At 40.3% G+C, this 22,216-nt stretch overlaps 1 protein-coding gene across 2 annotated transcripts in view; it reads left to right on the forward strand.

Annotated features, from left to right (window-relative positions):
- uts2r2 (urotensin-2 receptor 2) overlaps window positions 1-20,788 on the forward strand; it is a 34,003-nt gene extending 13,215 nt beyond the window's left edge. Inside the window, exons 8-10 of one of the 2 annotated variants that reach the window (XR_004896296.1) lie at window positions 7,484-7,607; window positions 19,927-20,205; window positions 20,282-20,788. Coding sequence is in view for 1 of the 2 variants with exons in the window: in XM_031308648.2 (XP_031164508.1) it covers window positions 7,484-7,607; window positions 19,927-20,078 (276 nt within the window). In the remaining variant the exon portion in view is untranslated. Of the gene's footprint in view, window positions 1-7,483; window positions 7,608-19,926 lie in introns of both variants that reach the window. The other variant, XM_031308648.2, reaches the window with a different exon arrangement.
- Window positions 20,789-22,216: the final 1,428 nt, after the last annotated feature.

A 22,216-nucleotide genomic window follows, 5' to 3' on the forward strand; every position in this document is an offset into this window, starting at 1 on the left:
TATTGTAAACAAATTAATAACATAACTTACTACACTGGTCGGACTGTTCAGCTCTGTTTCAGACTGATACCGCCGGTTCAGGCTGGTCCTCATCCTCAACACGTGCATTTTTCAGTGTAAAAGTAAAAAAAATGACTTAACATTATTTATAAGTTTATTTGATTCACAGCTGCTACATATAGTGTTTTGACCTCGACAAGCCAACTGCATTTTACTGCAAACTTGCAACTAGTTAACTTTCTTAAGCAGGCACAATCGCTTGCTGAGAGTCGGGTTTATATTTTTTATAGGACTTTTTAATGTGTGATTGTGTAAAGGTGTTACCGAGATCCTTTCGTGAACTTATGAATTTCCAAAAGATCAATTTCCAAAAAATGATTTTTTTATTCCTCTTTTTAGTCAACTTTAGCATGGGTGTATTCACTTATGCTTAGCACTGTAGGTATGTTTTGTTTCAAGTTTTGTACTTTGCTACATTTTAAATCACATCTGTTACTGAGTTTAAAAAAATTATGTTTTGGCATACTTTTTTTTTTCTAAAGGTTTTTATCTCTTTGAATTTTAATTTGCTTTTAAAAAAAAAAAAAAAAAAAAAAAAAGGTTTTGTCTCTTTTTTAGACTTTTTTGGCTTTGTGCCCTTATCAAAACGCAAAAGACTGCAATTTGATTAAAAAAGGATAAGTGTGTATATAAAATATTAAGTATAAACATCAAAAAGTATACCTAGAGGCAAAGTCACCTCACTCTCTACGATGGCACTTTGGATTGTGTCTGATTTTAACAGCTAAAAACACTTTTGCCTTAGTTTCAAACCTACCCTTTCTTTAGCCTGCTGCCAATGAGACGTGAAATCAGATTAGCAGCAGAAAATGGATGAATGCATTTTAATCATTTTCAAAATGTTATCTTGAAATGAATTTTAGATGGTTTGCCTAAATACTCATCTTTGAAAAATAGGCAGTACAGTCAGTTAAGACATTTAAAGCCACAGAGACTCACTGAAAACATATGTACGTACATGTAACCTGTGCCTGGAAAATCCCCTTTGGTTTTCTCACATTCACCTTAACGATCAGTTCCGACATTGAGCTGCTGCTCATTTCAGATATTGCTGAACTAAGAAGTAGCTATTCTTCAATCATTTCTTAAAATAAGTGTAATTTGCCTTCAGGCCATATCCTTAATCAGGGTTTCCCACAGCACTTTGCAGTTAAGGCGGCCGCCTTAACAACACACGCATGCCGCCTTAACTAAGTCTTCAAAAAAAAAACAAATCCACCCTGTTACTCTGTCCTGTTTGAGTGGCTGTAATGTACTGTCGCATCAACACAGTCTGTAGGAAACAAGGTAACGCGAGTTGTAAAGATACCACCAATCACAACGGAAAGAGTATTTGCTGGAGGTGAGTGTAACTGTCATTTATTCACATTTAAAGGGATAAATCGCCATTTCACCGTCGCGTTGGCATATGGCAGGCAGAGAGCATTTATATATGTATCTCTGTCCTGTTCTTCACATCAGTGAGGCTTTCTTCTCTTGTTTCAACGAAGTGAATACATGACGAAGTGACTGGAAATATCCATCACCTCTCGTGCGTGGATTCTCAACGTCCCGGCTGTTGCCCGGTCTTTGAGACACAGCTGTTGTCGGTTTGTTTTAATCACTACACGCGGTTCACAATACACGGTTAATTAGCGTAGTTAACACTACACACAGTGAAATGACGTGTCCTGTTTTTATTTCACGCATACTATCTGCTTGAGTGAATGAAGCTATGGGCTAAGCTCTGTTATCTCACAGCTGTTGGTTTTGGAGAGCGTGTCACGGAGGAAATTGGAGCAATGCGAGTAAAACTGTTATAGCATTTTTTTTTTTAAATAGTTTGAGCTTAACCTTGCACATTGCAACTGTTATTTTAAAAAGCTGGTTATTTACTAATTATATATTATTATTTAAATTTAATATTAAGTGTAGTACCGTATTACCCCCCCCCCGTAATAGTTGGTAACTTGTAAATTGATAGGAATTCCTCTGATTGGGAGTACATTTGATATTATTTATTGTTATTGTCTTACCAAAGCTGCAGTAAAATAGTGTTTGTAGATACCTCGTCCTTATTAATGTGTCACCTCACCCTCTCCCTCTGGCCCTCGACAGCTGGAGAAATCTAATCTGTAAGGACCCATGTCTCTTTCCCCATCTGTCTCTGCCGCCATTTTGGGGCTAATTGACTAACCCAACCCTCATTTAAATGTAAATGGTCTCTGAGGTCTCTGGTGGTGAATTTTCTCCCCATCGATCATATTGCTGAAACGGTGTCAAAGCAGCAGTCGTTGTATGACAGCACGGAAAGAGTGTTATATCTCATTCATGGCAGGGATAACTTTCCTTTGTAATGAAACTGAATTCTAGTGGCAGACACTAATGACAAATGTATTTTCATTCATGACCTTGGCTTGTCAAGCTGCTGAAATGAACTTGTAGACCAACTTGATAATAGAGTAATCTAAGTAATACGTTTTGGGTGAGCCAACCCTTTAAAGCTGCACTAATCAATATTTTTTATCTCAGTTCTATGCCATTTTAGCCTCTTTTAGCACATTGTTTTGGTTGTCTGGCTCACAAACAAAAGACTTCCTTGTCAACCTCAAAAGGCAACTGTTTTCACCCAAAAAGCTACCTGCCCAGAACCAAGCAGTAGACAGACAAAGTTAGCAACTAGCTAGTAAACATAGTGGAGCATTTAGCAGCTAAAGAGCCAGATATTTTTCACAGGAGTTGGTGGAAACAAAAACAGAGCTAAAAAATAAATCCGACCTTGTTGCTGGATGTGTTCATCGGTAATCGTTAGCTAACACGTTCACTGACAAATTTATATGACCCCAAGTGGGCAAAAAAAAAAATCAGTTAATGCCAGCACGCACCACTTTCCCCTTATTCGCCTCACCCGGGGAGGAAAGGGCCGATTGTCCCCTCCGACCCAAGTGGGGCGCCTCATATTTCTAACATAACTTAGCTGACACAACATGGCTTACAGTGCTAACATCTAAACCAACCATAAAAGTAGGGGGTTGTTGGTGGTGCTGCCTTCTCCCGAAGGTAGCGTTGCGGCACGAGCCAGGCCAAAGCCCAAGGTGGAAGTGGGTGAGCAGGTCCGGGATGGCGAGTGACAGGGTTAGGGTTAGGGCTAGGGCTAGGGTTAGGGTTAGGTGGTCCTATCCCCGAAGCTCTCCACGGGCTCCGCCCTGACTGCAATGACTCAGACTACAACTTTGACTTCATGTGAAGTTATATTAAAATGATTTAAAAGACCAAACCAATTAATTTGCTCATAACAATGTTTTAATTACGTTTTGTGGCTGGTAAGGAACAGCACGTGCACCCTATATTGGCCAGGTGCCAATAGTTAATGCTGCTTTAACATTATCATGCTGTACACTGTGGGCTAATTAAGCACCCTTAGTTGACAAAATATCATACTACCTTTTTAATATGAGTATGCATGATAACGCTATGCAGCTTCTCAGCCATCATGACTTCTCTGTACTTTATTTTCTCCATAGTTATTGATGACATAACTCCAAATTGCTGCCTTGCCTTGTAAATTAAAATCCAGTTTACTATTAAACATGCCTGCAACAAATGGTATACAACTCATCAGATATCACTGTCACTCACTCTCAAGGAGAAGGCAGTTGCAGGTTAATGGGGCAGGTAGAGACAGTCGTCTAGACAGATACACGCAGATCATTTATATAAATGAATTGTCATGTAATGTGAAAAGTTGCATATTGAAATTCTACAACTATATTATTATTTATAATTAAAGAAGTTGGAAACACTTATGAGTATTCTCTAGCCCGGATTGGTTTGAAGTTTCAGCGATTCATCAAATTCCCAGCAGTTCACTTTGTTTTTCTTTCTTTGAGGTAAGATGACGTGAAAGCGATCCCAGTCATAAATGACTGTTATATTCCACTTCTGGTTCCTTGTCAACTCCCTCTTTGATGTTACATTAAGGCTACACACTGGATGTTTGATCTCAGTTGGCCCTTATGGATCTGAGCATCTCTTATTGGTGCTGTTGTAACTTGTGCAGCAGTTTATTTAGCATGAATGAATTTGACTACATCTTAAGGCCTGCCTTGAGACTACAATCCATTTAGTTGCATAAATATTTGCACCAGTGCGTCTTGCAAGTATGCCTACATATTATATATTCATACCTGCAAACTCGCCTTTTGGCGACAATCGCCGTTTTAAGTTCCCAGTTTGTGCTACTTTATACTTCTTCTCCACTACATCTCAGAGAAAATAGTACGTTTTACCCCACTACATTTGTATGACAGCATTAATTACTAGTTACCTTGCAGATTCAGATGAACAATACAAAATATAATCAATAAATGAATTATGATATGATTGTATCAATAAGGCTTTAATGGTCCCCAGGGAGACATTCACTAGCTACTAGGGGTGGGAATCACCAGAGTCCTTACGATACGATATCCTCAGGACACTTATTTCATGATACGATATTATTGCGATTTTCAACATATTGCAATATTCTGTGATATATTGCAATTTATTACCTTTTTTCCAACTTCAAATTTTTCCCAATTTTAAATGATGTCCCCAAAAGGAAACTTTGTCAACATCTGTTTTATCTAAAAAGATAAATTTCTCTGTTTATTCATCTCACACAATTTTATTGCGGCTAAATGGGATTGTCAAGCAGACAAACTGACCAACACATATATAATAAAAGATCAATACTTGGCATCTGTGTATCGATACTGTATTGCCACAGAAAATATCCCGATACTATGCTGTAGTGATTTTTTGGCTCCACGTTTACCATTAAAGTGATTAACACATTAATTCATCAATAATATTATAATTATTGATGAATTAATGGGTTAATAATATAAAATATTTCATTATTCAATAAAATGTATTTGTTTAAAAACAAGATGCTTTCTCATTTTCTCATATTCTAATCTCAAAACACTCCAAAAGGCTTCATTTGCGTTTTATAAATCGCTCAAAAGTTCTTCCGGGGACCCCAGACCTGATTTTAGTTTTGTATCTTGTCACATTGGTCACTACTCTAGAGTTTGCAGGTCTGTGTATCACTTTTCGATATTATGAGCTTCTTGTTTGTGCAAAAGCTACTGTAACTGTTGATTTATTTAATACAACAAATAAAAAAACTCTCCTATATTTAATTATTCCCCAAGGTCTTATGAGGAGAGCAGTAGAGATGGGGAGTCCGCAGCAAGCGAGCCCATGAGAGAAGACCATCATTACTCTTTCCAATAAGAATGTTTGACAGTGTCCACAAACATGGTTGAGTTACTGCAGTTAGTGCAGCACATTGTTCACATGAAGCACCCTTACAGTATAAAGAATAAAGTCTTCTGGGACATGCTGTTTGAAGTGATCATAAACTTGATGCTGGGTAACATTTCACAGAATACATTTGGGGAACTAAAAGAAAGCAGACTGTCAGAAGTTAAACTGATTCACAGCAGTCACACTGTTTCATTTCTTGGGAGTTACATTTAAATGGTTACTCCGGCAATTTATTATTAAAGCAGCCATATTATGCTCATTTTCAGGTTCATAATTGTATTTTAAGGTTGTACCAGAATAGGTTTACATGGTTTAATTTTCAAAAAACACCATATTTGTGTTGTACTGCAATGCTCTCTCTCACTGCTGCAGATCCTCTTTTCAGCTGGTCTCTGTTTTAGCTACAGAGTGAGACCTCTTTTCTTCTTCTTCTTCTGTACTATCTTTGATTGCACTGCACATGCCCAGTAGCTCAGATGTAGATCATGTCAGCTAGCTAGCTAGCTCCATAGACAGTAAAAGAAAGGCTGTTTCTACAACTTCAGTCAGTTACAAGGCAGGATTAGCTGGGAGACTTCTAAATGAGGGCGCACATGTAAGTAGTTCTTTTGTAGATTATGGTGAACTTGTGTGTGTTGTAGCAGTGCTTTGCTATTGAGAACAAGGTAGCATGCTAGCGTTAGCATGCTAGCGTTAGCCATAGCGTTAGCATGCTAACGCTACGAGCTAATGGTTGCGGTTAGCCTGCTCGTTTCGGCTTGTGACGTCACAAGCCGTGCCAATTTTGAACAGCTCACCCAGAGACTGAAGGCAGGACACATTCAGAAACCGTATCTCACTCTAAACAGCATGGGTGGATTTTTTTCAAAGTTTGTATGTGTGTGGAAGCACCAGAGACACAACATAACACCCCAAATCCCAGAAAAAGTGATTTTTTTCATAATATGGGCACTTTAAATGTAGTAAATTGGGGCAGGTGAGATAGAGATATCCTGACTGTTAAGTCCCTTGTATGGGTCAAATTCCAAAAGCCTTGGATTCTACACATCCCATAATTCAATTAGAGAGGGTCTCTTAATTCAACAAACTTTGATATGGTGCTCAATTTAAATTTGTAACCACGGCAGCATGGCTTAAGGGATGTCAGTCTGACGGTAGGTCGGTTGTTCCACCATTTTGGTCGAAACTGAAATATTTCAACATTAAAGGACAATTCTGGCACAAAATGAACCTAGGGGTTAATAACATATGTGTACCGAGTCGACCATTCTCTGGGACATGTTTTCATGTTAATCGAATGTGTCTCTAGCTTGAAACAAGCTAGCACAAACCGGTGATAGCTTATAATGCTAGCCTTCGGGGCAGAAGGTAAATCGCTATTTCTACACCACTAACAAAGCTCAAAATAGCACCACACATCAACGGTAGCATAGCATAGCCCTACATATAAACCGAAGCATTGAGAACTTTGTAAGTGTACAGACAGTTTATTAAAAAGATGGTTGATAGTAGTTTATCCCTGTCATGTTTATGTTTATTTTATTGAAGAGGAGCCTTACTGTGAGCCTTACTGTTATTAATTTCTGAAATTAATAAACGCACTTGTTGAAAAAAAAAAAAAAAAAAAAAAAAAAAAGAGTTTATAAACCCTCTGCCCCGAAGGCTAGTGTTATAAGCTATCACCGGTTTGCGCTAGCTTGTTTCAAGCTAGACACACATTTAGCATGAAAACATGTCCCAGAGAACGGTCAACTCGGTACACATATGTTATTAACCCCTAGGTTCATTTTGCGCCGGAATTGTCCTTTTAATCAGATGGATTGTTATGAAATGTGGTACATTTTACAAATTTATATTCCCCTGAGGATGAAGTGTACTGACTCTTCTGACATCCTTGGCTTTTAGTGAACTGTCTTGACAACTGTTAAACTTAACCTGAAAAACCAATGGCAACCCCACCAACCTTGGCAGTACTAAATAAACTTGAAACTTACTTTGTTTTGGATGCGAATTAGCAGCATGTTAACGCGCCAAACTAAGACGGTGAAACTGGAAAATATTATACCTGCTAAACATCCGCATTATAGGTTAAATGCAGATACTGCCTTCCTCTCTCACTGTCTGTCAGGTGACTTATGGCTCTTTTGACTACACCTCGCTCCTGTACCTGTCTGACTACGGCACTGACTTCACTGGAGGAAGATTTATCTTCATGGACCAAAATAACAACCGGACAGTGGAACCACGGGCAGGTACCACGCTTTTTCCTACTTGAGCTTCAAAGACAGTGATGTTTGATCTGCTGTAAGGCAGGATATTGTAAACCAGTAGTAACACCTGGTAACCCCTGGCTTTGTCTATATATGCCTATTAACTGACACTTGAAGTAAGTGATGTGAGATAAAGGATTTTATTATTACAGTCATTCTTAAAATTATATTGCTGTACTCAGCTGCATTATGAATCTGGAGGTGGTTTTAGTGGGGGTAATCCTTTTGTAAGTGGGTAATCAGTAGCACAGACTGCTGCTCAGTGAAAGTGCAGAGGATTAGGCTTTACCTTACATATACATGTAGTACCCAGAGGGTTAGACATAAAAGCATCTTGATCCCATAGGAAATCCAGTGGTCTGTGACTAAGTGAGGGATATTTTAAAGTTGCCTGCGTAAAAACCACAAAACCTGTTTAGGGTTTCAGGACTTCAGAGACAAGTGCGAGGCATTTAAAAACAGGGGAATTGGATCAATTCTCTGGGGAGCCTGTGGACAAATCAGGACAGTTTCCGAGCTGCTCCCTTTAAAAGGAATGTGCCAGAATGAGTTTGCCAACTTGTTTCAGACAACTAATTGAATCGGCAGGTGAATTTTCAGCCCTTTTGCTCTGCTGTTTTGACTGTGTACTTCTTTGTAAACTTTTCAACTTCCATTCCCCATATTCATTTGCACTATTTTGTGGCATAGGGCATCCACCATAGCTCTCCATCTCACTCTTTTCTGGACCCGGGCTTTTGCTTCCAATCAGCTTAGGTTCTCCAAATCTTGTAGCATATAACTACTCAGGTATTTTTTTGGCCTACCCTGTTTCCTCTTTCCCTGTGGATTGTAGTCCAGGGCTTATCTCGTGATGTTATTTGTGTCCTTTCTTACGATGTGACCTCTCCATTTCCAATATCTTCTTTTGACTATCTTATTATGTGGTAGTCCTCCACAGTTCCTCATTTGTGGTTTTGGTTGATCACCATAGCTTTAGGATATAACGTAGGCTTTTGTTGAAACCTGAAAACCTGGTTTTCCACGTCTCCGAACCATAGAGCAGGACAGCAGGACATTGAACTGGAAAGTCACTACACGTCACTATATTTTCTATATTTTTCAGGCCAAAAATGAAACGACAAGCTGTATAATTTTTAAAAAGGCTGTAAGATGTAGTGGTAACACAACAAATGTATACAAGCACATGAAAATTCTGTCCTGGGTTTTAAGTTATTAATAATCTAATGGAAAAATTACAAAAACACTTAAAGGTCATGAAAATTCATTCAGGTTTAGCAATTTGATGATGAATCCCCCTTAATAGTAGATACGTGCCTGATCGTGCGCCTGGCCCATCATACCGGACACGTATTTATACGCTCCGGACTCTCTTTCTTTCTTTCTCTCTTTCTCTCTCTCTCTCTCTCTCTCTCTCTCTCTCTCTCTCTCTCTCTCTCTCTCTCTCTCTCTCTCTCTCTCTCTCTCGCACTCTCTCTCTCTCTCTCTCCGTCTGTCGGTCTCTCTCTCTCTCCGTGTGCGATCGCGTGTCTCGCTGTGAGAAGTCAAGACAGCCAAAATCACTATGAACCTGGCTGTTTTAATTTGAAATGTGTTTATTTTTGTAAAGTATCCGGCTGCACTGTGGTCTTCCTGTATGTGATTACCAGCCTGGTTTGACACATACGCTCGCGTATCACGCTACAAGGACGCTACGCGCCCTGTGTGGCCGGAGAGATTGGATAACATTGCCGGCAAAATAAAAAAAAAAAAACTGCGCTACGCTGCTATACTTACGCTTACGCGTGAGGTGTGTTCCCGCTGTAAGACAGCAACGTAAATATCTGGAGAGACGATGAAATTCGGGAACTTCTTCCGACGCCGAAATCGTCAGACAAGTCAAGGAATGGCAAGAGACTTGTTTGTTTATGACCAAATTATGAATGCTCCGTGAAACCGTGTAATCCGCATCATAGTATTTCCAGCAAATGAGAATGCATCTGACACGAAAAATCTTCTGTTGTGTGCTACATGTGTGAAAGGGAAACTCTGGACTATGTTGGGACGTGATTCCTGGCACATAGTCCCAAGTTCCTATGTGAAAACTGCTATTGATTATCTCATAACTTTTTTATGTAGCAGTTTATACTATGTTTGTGAAAAAGTGGAAGCTTTACACTGTCAAGATACTGTTGCATGGCCTCTGTAAACTGTGTGGCTCCTGAATGAGCGAAGGCTTAGTCAGTCTGTTCAATATGGAAAACAGCTCCTGAGGGCGTTCCCTCTTCCTGACGGCGTCACTTCCACCATATCATATTTGACAGTAAACTCTCCTCTGTCATCTCTGATCACCTTGTCCCTTCTTTCACTTCCTTCCCTTATCTCACCCATTAACCATCATATCCTGCCCTCTAAACCAATTCCTCTGCCACCTTTAATGAACAGCAATTCAAAAAAGCAATCCTTCTCTTTCCTCGCGCACAATTCCTCACCCCCCATTGAACTCCCCATGTGCCGGTCAGACACAAGCCTCTTACCCAGTCAGTGAGCAGCAGTGAAGCATCCTGGGCCACTGACAGTAACCCATGATGGAATGGTTGAGTGACGCTGACTGAAGGTCATATGGTAATAAAGAGTGAGTGTGGCTTGCTTGCCTCCTCGTCTCCTGTGACAGCCATTTTGAGAAGTGAGAATAACCTCCAGACAACAGAGAGAATGGTGACAGTGGGATCTTAAACCCAATGCAACCTGCTAGGTGAAGAAGATAAAGAGGAGATGGAGGAAGTGATGGGACAAAAGAGAAGAAGGGCGACTGCTCTCTCACTAAGCCCCTCCCTGATAGATTTTCTAATTCTCAGTGAACCATGCTCGAGAATATAAATATGACAGACCTGTAAAAGCCACTGGTAAAACCCAACCCCTGTCATTACTCCTGTCACTGTGATTTTTATTTAGAGAGGTGCATCAAGTAGGAGACACAGCAAAACTCCATGCATAATGCATCAATAGCCCAGATCTTTTTTTTTTTTTGTGCTAAAACCCATCTCACCTCATCAAAAAACTCTTTGGGTGGCATGCTGGGTAGTTGACTGACAGGTTTTGACTTGGTGAAAGTCTGATCCCTTATATCTGGTTCGCTGAGATAATCATGGCTCTTTGAGGTTGACAGTGATCAGTAACGTGTAATTATAGCACCATGCTGACAATCAGGACTCAGCTGTCAGAGAGAGCAAAAGTCGAGAATGCAATGACAGTGAGCATCACGGGGGCTGAAGTGGAAGTGTTTTTGAAGTTGCGGAGGAAGGAAGGAGGATGGAAAAAAAGAGTGGAGGATTAGAAGACAGGGAGAGAGATGACTGATAGACTTGCTGAATGTGTCCCCTATAGGGCAAGTTGAGAGACAGTATGGAGGGTGAGCACAGACAGAAAATGGCTGGGAGATAGATCAAGTAGATACGTGGTAGAGAGATAGAGTGTTAGGGCTGGGAAAGGCAGATACAAATGGAGTAATGGACAGACAGTAAAAAAGGCATGTCTGCCAGAGGAGCTAATAGAGGTTAACCTGCCGGCTTAGACAACCACAGGGGACATAGATAACCTCAGCTGGGTTGCTTCCTTAAAACCCCCAGCTTGACCTTGGTGGCTGCACTTCTGCAAACATAGAAACTGAATGCAAGGAAAATGTCTGGAGTGATTCTTAGCACATGGCACAGGGCTAATTCCCGTTTTATAAGGTGCTAAACAGTGCTGTGCCCGGGGCGTAATTTAAACTCTGTGGCCAAAGTTTGTAACGCAGTTTTCGGTCTCCAAATCCAAGCCTAGATAACCCATTATGACATCATCAGCCGGTTATTTTGTCAGACTCAACCATGCTTGTATTAAGAAAACTGGATACCACGTAGGGCTGGGCAATATATTGATATTATATCGATATCGTGATATGAGACTAGATATCGTCTTAGATTGTGGATATCGTCATACAGTGGGTATGGAAAGTATTCAGACCCCTTACATTTTTTAATTTTTCACTCTTTGTTTCATTGCAGCCATTTGCTAAAATCAAAGAAGTTCATTTTATTTCTCATTAATGTACACTCAGCACCCCATCCTGACAGAAAAAAACAGAAATGTTGAAATCTTTGCAAATTTATTAAAACAGAAAAAATGAAATATCACATGGTCATAAGTATTCAGACCCTTTGCTCAGTATTGAGTAGAAGCACCCTGTTGAGCTAGTACAGCCATGAGTCTTCTTGGGAATGATGCAACAAGTTTTTCACACCTGGATTTGGGGATCCTCTGTCATTCTTCCTTGCAGATCCTCTCCAGTTCCGTCAGGTTGGATGGTGAATGTTGGTGGACAACCATTTTCAGGTCTCTCCAGAGATGCTCAATTGGGTTTAGGTCAGGGCTCTGGCTGGGCCAGTCAAGAATGGTCACATTTTTGTTCCGAAGCCACTCCTTTGTTATTTTAGCTGTGTGCTTAGGGTCATTGTCTTGTTGGAAGGTGAACCTTCGGCCCAGTCTGAAGTCCTGAGCACTCTGGATGAGGTTTTCTTCCAGGATATCTCTGTACTTGGCCGCATTCATCTTTCCTTCAATTGCAACCAGTCGTCCTGTCCCTGCAGCTGAAAAACACCCCCATAGCATGATGCTGCCACCACCATGTTTCACTGTTGAGATTGTATTGGGCAGGTGATGAGCAGTGCCTGGTTTTCTCCACACATACCGCTTAGAATTAATGCCAAAAAGTTCAATCTTGGTCTCATCAGACCAGAGAATCTTATTTCTCATAGTCTGGGAGTCCTTCATGTGTTTTTTGGCAAACTCTATGCGGGCTTTCATATGTCTTGCACTGAGGAGAGGCTTCCATCGGGCCACTCTGCCATAAAGCCCCGACTGGTGGAGGGCTGCAGTGATAGTTGATTTTGTGGAACTTTCTCCCATCTCCCTACTGCATCTCTGGAGCTCAGCCACAGTGATCTTTGGGTTCTTCTTTACCTCTCTCACCAAGGCTCTTCTCCCACGATTGCTCAGTTTGGCTGGACGGTCAGGTCTAGGAAGAGTTCTGGTCGTCCCAAACTTCTTCCATTTAAGGATTATGGAGGCCACTGTGCTCTTAGGAACCTTGAGTGCTGCAGAAATTCTTTTGTAACCTTGGCCAGATCTGTGCCTTGCCACAATTCTGTCTCTGAGCTCCTTGGGCAGTTCCTTCGACCTCATGATTCTCATTTGCTCTGACATGCACTGTGAGCTGTAAGGTCTTATATAGACAGGTGTGTGCCTTTCCTAATCAAGTCCAATCAGTTTAATTAAACACAGCAAGACTCCAATGAAGGAGTAGAACCATCTCAAGGAGGATCAGAAGAAATGGACAGCATGTGAGTTAAATAGTGTGTCACAGCAAAGGGTCTGAATACTTATGACCATGTGATATTTCAGTTTTTCTTTTTTAATAAATTTGCAAAAAATTCTACATTTCTGTTTTTTTCTGTCAAGATGGGGTGCTGAGTTATTAATGAGAAATAAAATGAACTTTTTTGATTTTAGCAAATGGCTGCAATGAAACAAAGAGTGAAAAATGTAAAGGGGTCTGAATACTTTCCGTACCCACTGTATCGTAATATGACATAAGTGTTGTCTTTTACTGGTTTTGTTTGTTTGTTTTATTTGGATCCCCATTAGCTTCAGCATAAGCTAAAAGCTATTCTTCCTGGGGTCCTACAATCTATCATGTGACAATACAATTTACAACATCACATTACACACCATACGCACAAGACATTCAGATTACACAACATTTGAAAATACAAATCATATTTTACAAATAACACAGGCTGCATTACAGTAAAGTGATGTCATATTCATCGCTACCAGTATCAAAAATCTTTGAACAATACCCAGCCCTACTGGTACATGTGCTGAAAAAGTTAATTTGCCTTCTGTGGTCTTCCACATAGAGCATGCACAATGAGGGACTTTATCTGACCAAACCAGTAAAGAGCATGCGTGTTAAGGCGCTGACACACCAAGCCGATAATCGGCCATTGGACAGTCTGGCGAGGTCAGTGACTCGAGTCTGTTCGGTGTGTTCCGTGCCGTCGTCCGTCCGAGGGGCCGTCGGCCTTCATTTTTGCTGATTTGACATGTATAATCGGCAGGGCGAGCACTGCCGGACCCATCTGATTGGTAGAGTGCTAAACCGGAAACGGGGAGCGGAATGAGCGTGACTAGAGTCTCTAAAAATCTGACAAATCTTTTAAACTGACCTTTGTTGATCTGAAATGAAGACAGATTCAGCAACTGTATGGCCTATTTCTCGCTTAAAATGTTTTCAGAAACATGTTTCGGTGTACTATTTTAGTACAATATGAGATTGTATTCTGAACAAGCCGCCATGACAGTCTGGCTTTGAATTTCCGGAGAAACCAGACCCACGTGACGCGTTCGTCCAATCAGCTGCCGGTTTTCAATTTTGGACGACAATACAGATTAGCGCCGCCTGCTGTTATGGAGACATATTACGTCTCATCGCTTTGGTGTGTTCCGAGGCACTTTTTTGACCAACTCGGGGAGACTGATCAGTCCGACTGCCTTTTTTGCCGAGGGTCGGCCATCTGGTCAGTCTGTCTGCAGCTTCAGAGACTCCCTCTGGCCGAGCCGGCTGACTTCCTGTTGGCTCCCCATGCACATGACTCTTTTAAAATGTACCTACATCAAAGCCACATATAATTGCTATTGCTGTGTGATAGCACCGGCAGTGTTTTTAACTGAAGGTACATTTTAAATTGTATTTATTTTTTAATGATGTTAGGGGAGTGGGTCTTTGTTTCGGGGGAGGTGGCTCATCTCCATGACTGTGTAAAACACTGAAAATGCCAGAAATCATAAACGAGTGACTTCCCCGCTAAAAGCAATGGCATCCTCTAGTAGCCGCAATGCTCCTCTACAGGCTGGTGCATGGTGCAGTGGGAAACAAATGTTCTTTCCTCTTTTCTCCAGGGTATTTAAATGGTAGCTGTGGGCAGAGTCACAAAGTAATCCAGGTAATTGCATTTGGGAACGTATTTTTCACATGAGATCTATCTGGAATTAATTCAGCGTTGTCCCATGTTATTAACCTTTAACTTCCATCCCATCCTCCCTAGAGACACCATACAGCCTGTGTGATTCATCCTCCACTAATTCATTATGAGGCTGTGGGAGTAATCAATACATTTGTTGGAAAGTGTGTTGATGTGTTGTGTGCCTTGCAACTGTGCTGGTAGTGTTTATGGGCATTTCTCTCTAGCAGCAAATCATGGTAGTGGCATCAGATGAGTCATGTAACTGTTTAGCATCTTGTTAGCATTGCACACCCATCCCCTTGGGGATCAATAAAGTATCTATCTATCTATCTAACGTTTGGCTATTGGTTATTAAAAGCAAAAATCGACTACAGACGTGAATTGAAGAGCAAGAGTTGGTGTTGAACACATGGCAAAGGTAATTAGTTGCTCCATGATAACAACTAGCTTGTCAGTAAATTCACAAGCTAACTATGATTGCTAACCATGATTATGAAGTGTTTCTGCAATGCTTTACCCCAACAACATGTCAGTCAATCAGTGTTTTAAATGCATTCGAGTGCAGGCATATACACCAATTCCGTGTGTGCTTCCGAGCAATGGTCAATGTTGAGTGTAAAACCAATTTTAATATTTAGTAGCTGTGTGGGCCTATGTTTTCATGGTAATTGACTGCATTTTATTGCGTGCCCTTGTATGCTTTCATTAGATAGCCTATTATAACTGGTCTGGTCTGGCCCCGTGTTGCCTATACTGTTATGTTGCTTTCTTTATGGGTGTACAGCAGTTGTGTCAGATTGTGTTGGATTGTGCACTTGGCTTATGATGTTCACGTAAGCCTTTTTACTAAATAATTTCTGTGGCATTGATGATTTACTTTCTGTGTTTCAGGGTGTGTATAGTTAGGTAAACTTTTGATCTCCAATAATTTTTTTATGTGTGTGGGTTGTCGGTGGTTGTGGGCTGTCCGAATATCTAGTAGCAACTAGTAATGTAGACATTGGTTATTGCAGAAGGTTTATCTTATTTTTCAGTTGTTTTGAGCACCCATCGGCAGAAACTAAAATTTGGAGTGCAAGGGTCCGTTTCAGGAAGGAGGTTTAACAAACTCTGAGTCTAACCCTGATCTCTGAGTTAATTTACCCTGAAATGGGAAACTCGGGAATTTTCGGTTCTAGAACAGATGATTTGAGTTGTATGTCCCTTACCGGCTAACGTATTTCAAGATGGCGCATAAATATGGAGCGTCTAACCCAGTTCATGCAAACACGAATGTAAAATTTCAAGCCAATAGGAATACTTGGAATTGATAGTGGTGGTAAATATTCATGAAAAAGGACAAGTTTGTGAACGGGCAACACAGATTTTGATACTGAACAACTAAACACGTTACACACTGGGCCTTTAAGATATGATATATAAAACACTCCTATGTGTCATATTTCCTGCCACCGCTAGGGCCGCTAATTTATGAAACGCTCCTGTCGGTCGTATTAGAGGGAAGGAATAATCAACCCACATCGTTGTATGGTTTGGAGGACTTGTTGTTTTTTATTTTCTAATATGTAGTCTTCAGCCCCAATCAACGCTGACTCAAGTGACATCACTTGAGGCAACTTACCACTTACTTCACATAGCTTCCTCTCCTTCCACTTTTTTTCACATATGCATTAGTACTACCCAGAGGGAAATTTGTAATCGGATGAGTAACCTGCAGTAAATACAGTGCAAGTTCTCAAATGCCTCCTGATGCTTACACAGCTGAGAACAGCAACAGTTGTGGGATTTGGAGAGCGGAACAAGCCTGGAAAATAAATTGCCTTTGAGCAATTCATGAAATCACGTATTTGTTTGTGCCTACCATTTAGCTTGCAAACAAAAACTTACTGTGAACAAATTTGATGCATTATTCATTAATGGAGCAGTCAGTGGCACACAGCAGAAATTGTGCTGGCCGGTGTTGCCTTTATTAGGAAATACCTGGCATGGCTGATATTGTCAGCTGATTCAAGCTTATTACAGACATATCGAAATCTGCATACAGTATATGTTGGAACATAGTGAGCTACTCCTGCTGGCCAGTCACTACGTCAGTGCACAGCAGGGCAGAGGCTCTCTTATAAACCTTCAAACTTTTAAAGATATGTATTTCTCCAGAGGTATCTCCAGGTACTTCATTGCTAATAAAAGTCTAAATGCTGCATGGCCAAGTTCAATTTAATTTATAGTATCAAATCATAATCTCAAGAGTTATCTCAAGACACTTTACAGAGAGTAGGTCTAGACCATACTCTCTAATTTACAAAGACCCAACATTTTTAGGCAGAAACCTAAAGGTTCATGTTTTTGTTACATTGTACACATTTCATTCAGTTAGTTTTGGTTTCACACTGCAGTGCACTGAAGTGCACGTGGTTTTTTATAACACAACGGTAGCCTGCCAGAACTTCCTGTATTTGGTCCGAACCATTCATAAAAATGCTTTCACACTACAAATGAACGGGACCATTGTTAAGTTTGATCTGGACGGAGACCACCTCTTTTGGCCGGACCAAATTTCGGCTGTTTGGGCCGACCGTGGTCCGGGGGATGTTTCACACTGGAAATCTTGATTCTAATCAAACTGAAACGTCCGAAAGTCCGGACCAAACAAGGCAGTGTAAAAGCTCCCTAAAAAAAACGAAATATTAGATAAACCGTGATATTAGATTGTTATATAAAAAAAAAAAAAAAAGAAGGAAGAAAACTACAATCCTTATCTAGACATATGAAGTGAGCCACATGATATACTGTTGAGAAAGGCTCTGTTCTAAGGCTGGATTTGTAATGAGTAGTGTTATTACAAATGTCCATGGGATTTTGAATGAGGTTTCCTTACTTCTGGGAGAGAAGCTCATAGAATTTGAAATAGATCAATAAAATAATTTGACCTGTTTTAATTAACTTTGGATATCCTTCATGACAATTAAGCAGGTAACATCCAGCCAGTGGAACATGATCATGAACAGGAACAACGCCCTGCTGTGCCCTACTACGCTCTGCAATGCCCTGCTATGCCCTACTATGCCCCACCCTGAACTGCTACAACTACTATTTCTAGTCATAGTTCCACTATCTTTATTGTTACTATAACTACCACTGTTCTTCATTCCAGTCGCTATAATTATGAATCATATTTCTCTATATCTGTATCAGTGTCTGTGTCCAAACTGGCAGCGATAGAAAGAGCCTGGATCTGTCCAAGGTTTCTGCCTAAAAGGAAGTTTTTCCTCACCACTGTTGCCCCAAATGCTTGCTTGTGGGAAAATTGTTGGGTCTTTGTAAATTATAGACTGTGGTCTAGACCCACTCTGTCTGTAAAGTGTCTTGGGATAACTCTAAAATTGTGTTGCCACAAATCTGCTCTGCTGACTGTACTGAATGTGTTCGGCCCCTTCACAGTAAACACTGGGAACGTTTATATTCACAAGTGCACGGGATTATTTTTCAAAGATTATTTCATTGTGCAGTTATCTAAAGCTGTGTGGCTAATTTGAGCACTTGAAAATGCCCTTCTTTTCAAAAACATAAAACAAGCAGACTGCCACTTATTGTCTTGCTCTTCACACTTTTTTTTGCGGATTCACTCTCTATCTTTTTATTTCCCATTCTTTGGGTTTTCAGTGTAGATTCCATTGTTTAACTGCGAGCACTAATTTCCCTTGACGTCCTCAGCTAGTGCCCTGCCAGGGGGATTTATCCACACACACACACACACACACACACACACACACAAACCCAAACCCAAGTCGTCAGTTTTTCTTGGAGGGAAAACAGAGCAAACTAATTGGGGCACAATGATTCCAATTTATTCATATTCACATAATGAGATAGCCCCTTCAAAAGGCGAATAAACTGGAAGTTTTGTAACAAAACAAGTCTGAAAACTTTTTAAATGTAAATCTCTTAATTATGGGGCACAACTGCAGACTAGCTACGTAATTTCATGCAAATGTCTAAGACAGACGAGGTTGTGTTTAGAAAGAACCAGACTGGCTGTTAAATGGCAATAGCTCATTTGTTGGCCCAGTGAAGCAAAGCCTCTGATAAATGAAGAGAATTTACCCAGAGGAAACCTCTCCAAACTCACACTGTGTCGGTCCAAGAAAAAAACAAAAGTTTTATAAATGTTTTAAATCAGACAATGCATTTCAGTGTTTGCTAAAATACAATCCTTGAAAAAAAAGTGTGTCCTTATTGTCCCTTCACCCCTTAAGGGTTCAAGCTTTTTTTTGTGTCCCATCCTATCATCAAATTTCCTTCGGTTCCACAAGCAATACTGCATAGTAAACTTTGAATCAACAATTCAACATTTTGGGGAATAAGCTTATTTACTTTCTTTCCAAGATTGAGATGAGAGTATTATTACTGCTTCCATGTCTGTGCATTGAATGCAGAGCTCAGCATATAGACTGGAACAAGGGAAACAGCTAGCTTGGCTCTGTTCAAAGTTTTAAAAAAAAGACTTGTAAGCTTACTAATTAATACGATGTGTCTTTGTCATTTAACCTATACATGAAGAGAAATGTACGTGTGACAATTTGGGATTTTAGGGAAAATGACATTGAAGCTAACCGCAATTAAGCTTAAGTCTGGACATGTTTCGCCTAGCTTAGCACAAAGACCAGAAGAAAGGGGAAACCATTAGCCCAACCCCCCATAACCCCATGCATGGTCGGTTGCATATGAGCTATTTAATTCCTCCTAAAATAACTTTGGATAACATAAATATAATGTATGTTCAATGTATTGGCTAAACAAAAAGATACATGCTAATTAGTCCGCTTTAGAGGTGTTGTTTGGCAGAGCCAAGCTAGCTGTTTCCCCCTGCCTCCGATTTATTGCTAAGCTAGGCTAACCACGCCCTGACTCAGACTCCGTACTTGACTCACAGACATGGGGTTGATTATCAATATTCATCTCACTTTCGGAAAGAAATCGAGTAAGTACTGTATATTTCCCAAAATGTCAACTAATTGCTTTAAAAAAAACAAAATGCATTGTGTAAATGAGTGGGCTGTAGAGGTGTATTTTTTTAATAAGCTAGCTGTTTCCCCTGCTTCCAGTCTTTATACCATGCTAGGTAAACTGTTTCCTGTGCGTAATGCAGACATAATATTGATATAGAATCTCAGTCTTAGACAGATTCCCCGAAAGGTTGAGCTATTCCATTAATTCTCTCCCCTAAAAAAGTCTCTCATTCCCTCCTTGCCCAGGCCGAGTCTCTTTCTTCTCTTCTGGCACGGAGAACCTCCACCGCGTGGAGAAGGTGACGTGGGGGACTCGCTACGCCATCACCGTGTCCTTCACCTGCGACCCTGCACACGCCATCGCTGACCCCGCCATTCCCGGAGGCACCCATGGGTGATGGCGCTGCTCACTGGCTTGAACAAGCCCTGCAAAAAGGGGGATCAGAGGGGAGAGACAAGAAAGGAGGGGAAGGAAGAAGTGAGATTTTACTCGTAACATTGGTATCCTGTAGCTGCACGGTCAATATCTGTATTTTTTTTTTTTGTATATATATATTGACTTGCTGCCCTCTAACTGATTGTGCTACAAAAACAAAAGCACATGCATTCACCCTCTCTTCTGCAGAGGTGTTTTCTTATCTCTTACTTTGTTACTAACCTTTTTGTTTTTATCCAATTTTCTACAGCAGTTTTTTTTTATCACACCATCGTAATTGCTAGAATTAGGCATTTTTGTTCACCCCACACATTTCCACAATCAGTTCCTCTTGATTATTTGGGACACGGCTTGAGCAGCGTTTGCCTCTCGTCTGAAACGTTGTCAAAGACCCTAAAGTGGGATTGTTTGTCGCGGTGTGTGTTTTTCATTTTAAGGAGAGCTGTCAATTCCTCGAAGAAGAGATAAACATCTGATGAGTCACCTCCTGAATCAAAATTGATCACAAAATCCCCACTCATACGCCCACACTAATGACCCAGGAGGTGTTATCTTCTAAGAAGAACTCTCTCCTTGACCAGGAGTGGTTGCTCTTTCTAGTATGTTACCATTTACTTCAACGTGGTCGGTGAGGTTGGTTTGAAATAAAATACGGACACAACCTGAAAAGTACTCGTCTCTTTGCCTCATTTTGATCACACAAAGCTTTCAGTATTTTATCTATTTTCCCTCACTTCAGTTGCAAGATGAATACTTTTCATTTAATTTACCAATATCATTTCTGTGTATACCTGAATGAACAATTCAACAGTTTGGGGAATAAGCTTACTTTCTTTCCAAGATTGAGATGTGAATATTATTACCACTTTCATGTCTGTGCATTGAATGCAGAGCTTAGCATATAGACTGGAAAGAAAACGAAAACAAGCTAGCTTGGCTCTGTTCAAAGTTTTTAAAAATACACTCGCATCTCTACAGCTCACTAATTAATACTATGTTTCTTAGTCGTTAACCTGTACATTAAGAGAAATGTAAGTAGGGCTGGGTATCGTCGATACCAATACCAATACGGTGACTTCAATACGAACAATCCTGAACGATACTTTTTTCAAAACCTTGTTACGAGATGAATACTTTTCATTACATTTACCAATATAGTTCCTATGTATATACCTCTATTGATTGCTACTAGAGTGTTACCTGCACTTCCTTTGTGATGAATTGCATGGTTGATCAAAGCTATTTCAATCTTTACTTTTAACAGGGGTGAATGTTAATCGTAGTTCATTTGGTGTTAATCAATGGCAATTTCCAAGTATGATTTTGATCATCTGGTTATCAGATGAGTTTGTTGTTACTGGGGGGGGGGTACTATATGAATTTCAAATGAAATGGCATAAATGTCAAATTTCAGCAGCTGTTAAGGTTCCAGTTCCAAAATTTTCAGTTTGCTCTTTTCATGACATATGTACAGCCATTTTCCAGTAATCCTAACTAAACTAAATCAAACTATTGACTCCAAGTCACTAAGGTCAGAAAGGACACTAATCTTTTCATGAAAATAAAAGGTAAGAACAGAATCTACGCACACTCGAGAGCACTCTATTCCATGTAACATATCATTTATATGCAAACCCTGCTTCTACATTTTAGAAATGTGAAAGTACATAGTGGGCGGTCGGGGGATGAAGGAGGGTTGGGTTGTTGAGGAGAGTGATAGCCTTAAGGAAAAAACTGTTCAGGTGTCTGTTGGACCTGATGGGAGCTTTCCAAAGACTTAGTGAGCCAGTTGACATGGGTCAGCCACTATCCTACTAGCCCACTTTCTGGGATGTTCATCTGTCAGAGCAGTCTGAGGAAGAACATGGTCTGGTTAGCTAGCTTAATGAATTGAGATGTATGTCTCCCATCTTAGTATGTTTCACATACATAGTGACTTGACCCATTGTTAATATAAAAGTATTGATTAGTGCAGCTTTTAAACTACATTACCACACAATACTAAAAATAAATGCATACTTGATATACACTGACACCAAATTTGATCAAGTACAATTGTAGAGTATGATTTGCAGTTAAGGATCAAACACACTGGTGGAC

The sequence above is a fragment of the Sander lucioperca genome, chromosome 22 (genome assembly GCF_008315115.2).
Source record: "Sander lucioperca isolate FBNREF2018 chromosome 22, SLUC_FBN_1.2, whole genome shotgun sequence".
Taxonomy (NCBI): Eukaryota; Metazoa; Chordata; class Actinopteri; order Perciformes; family Percidae; genus Sander; species Sander lucioperca.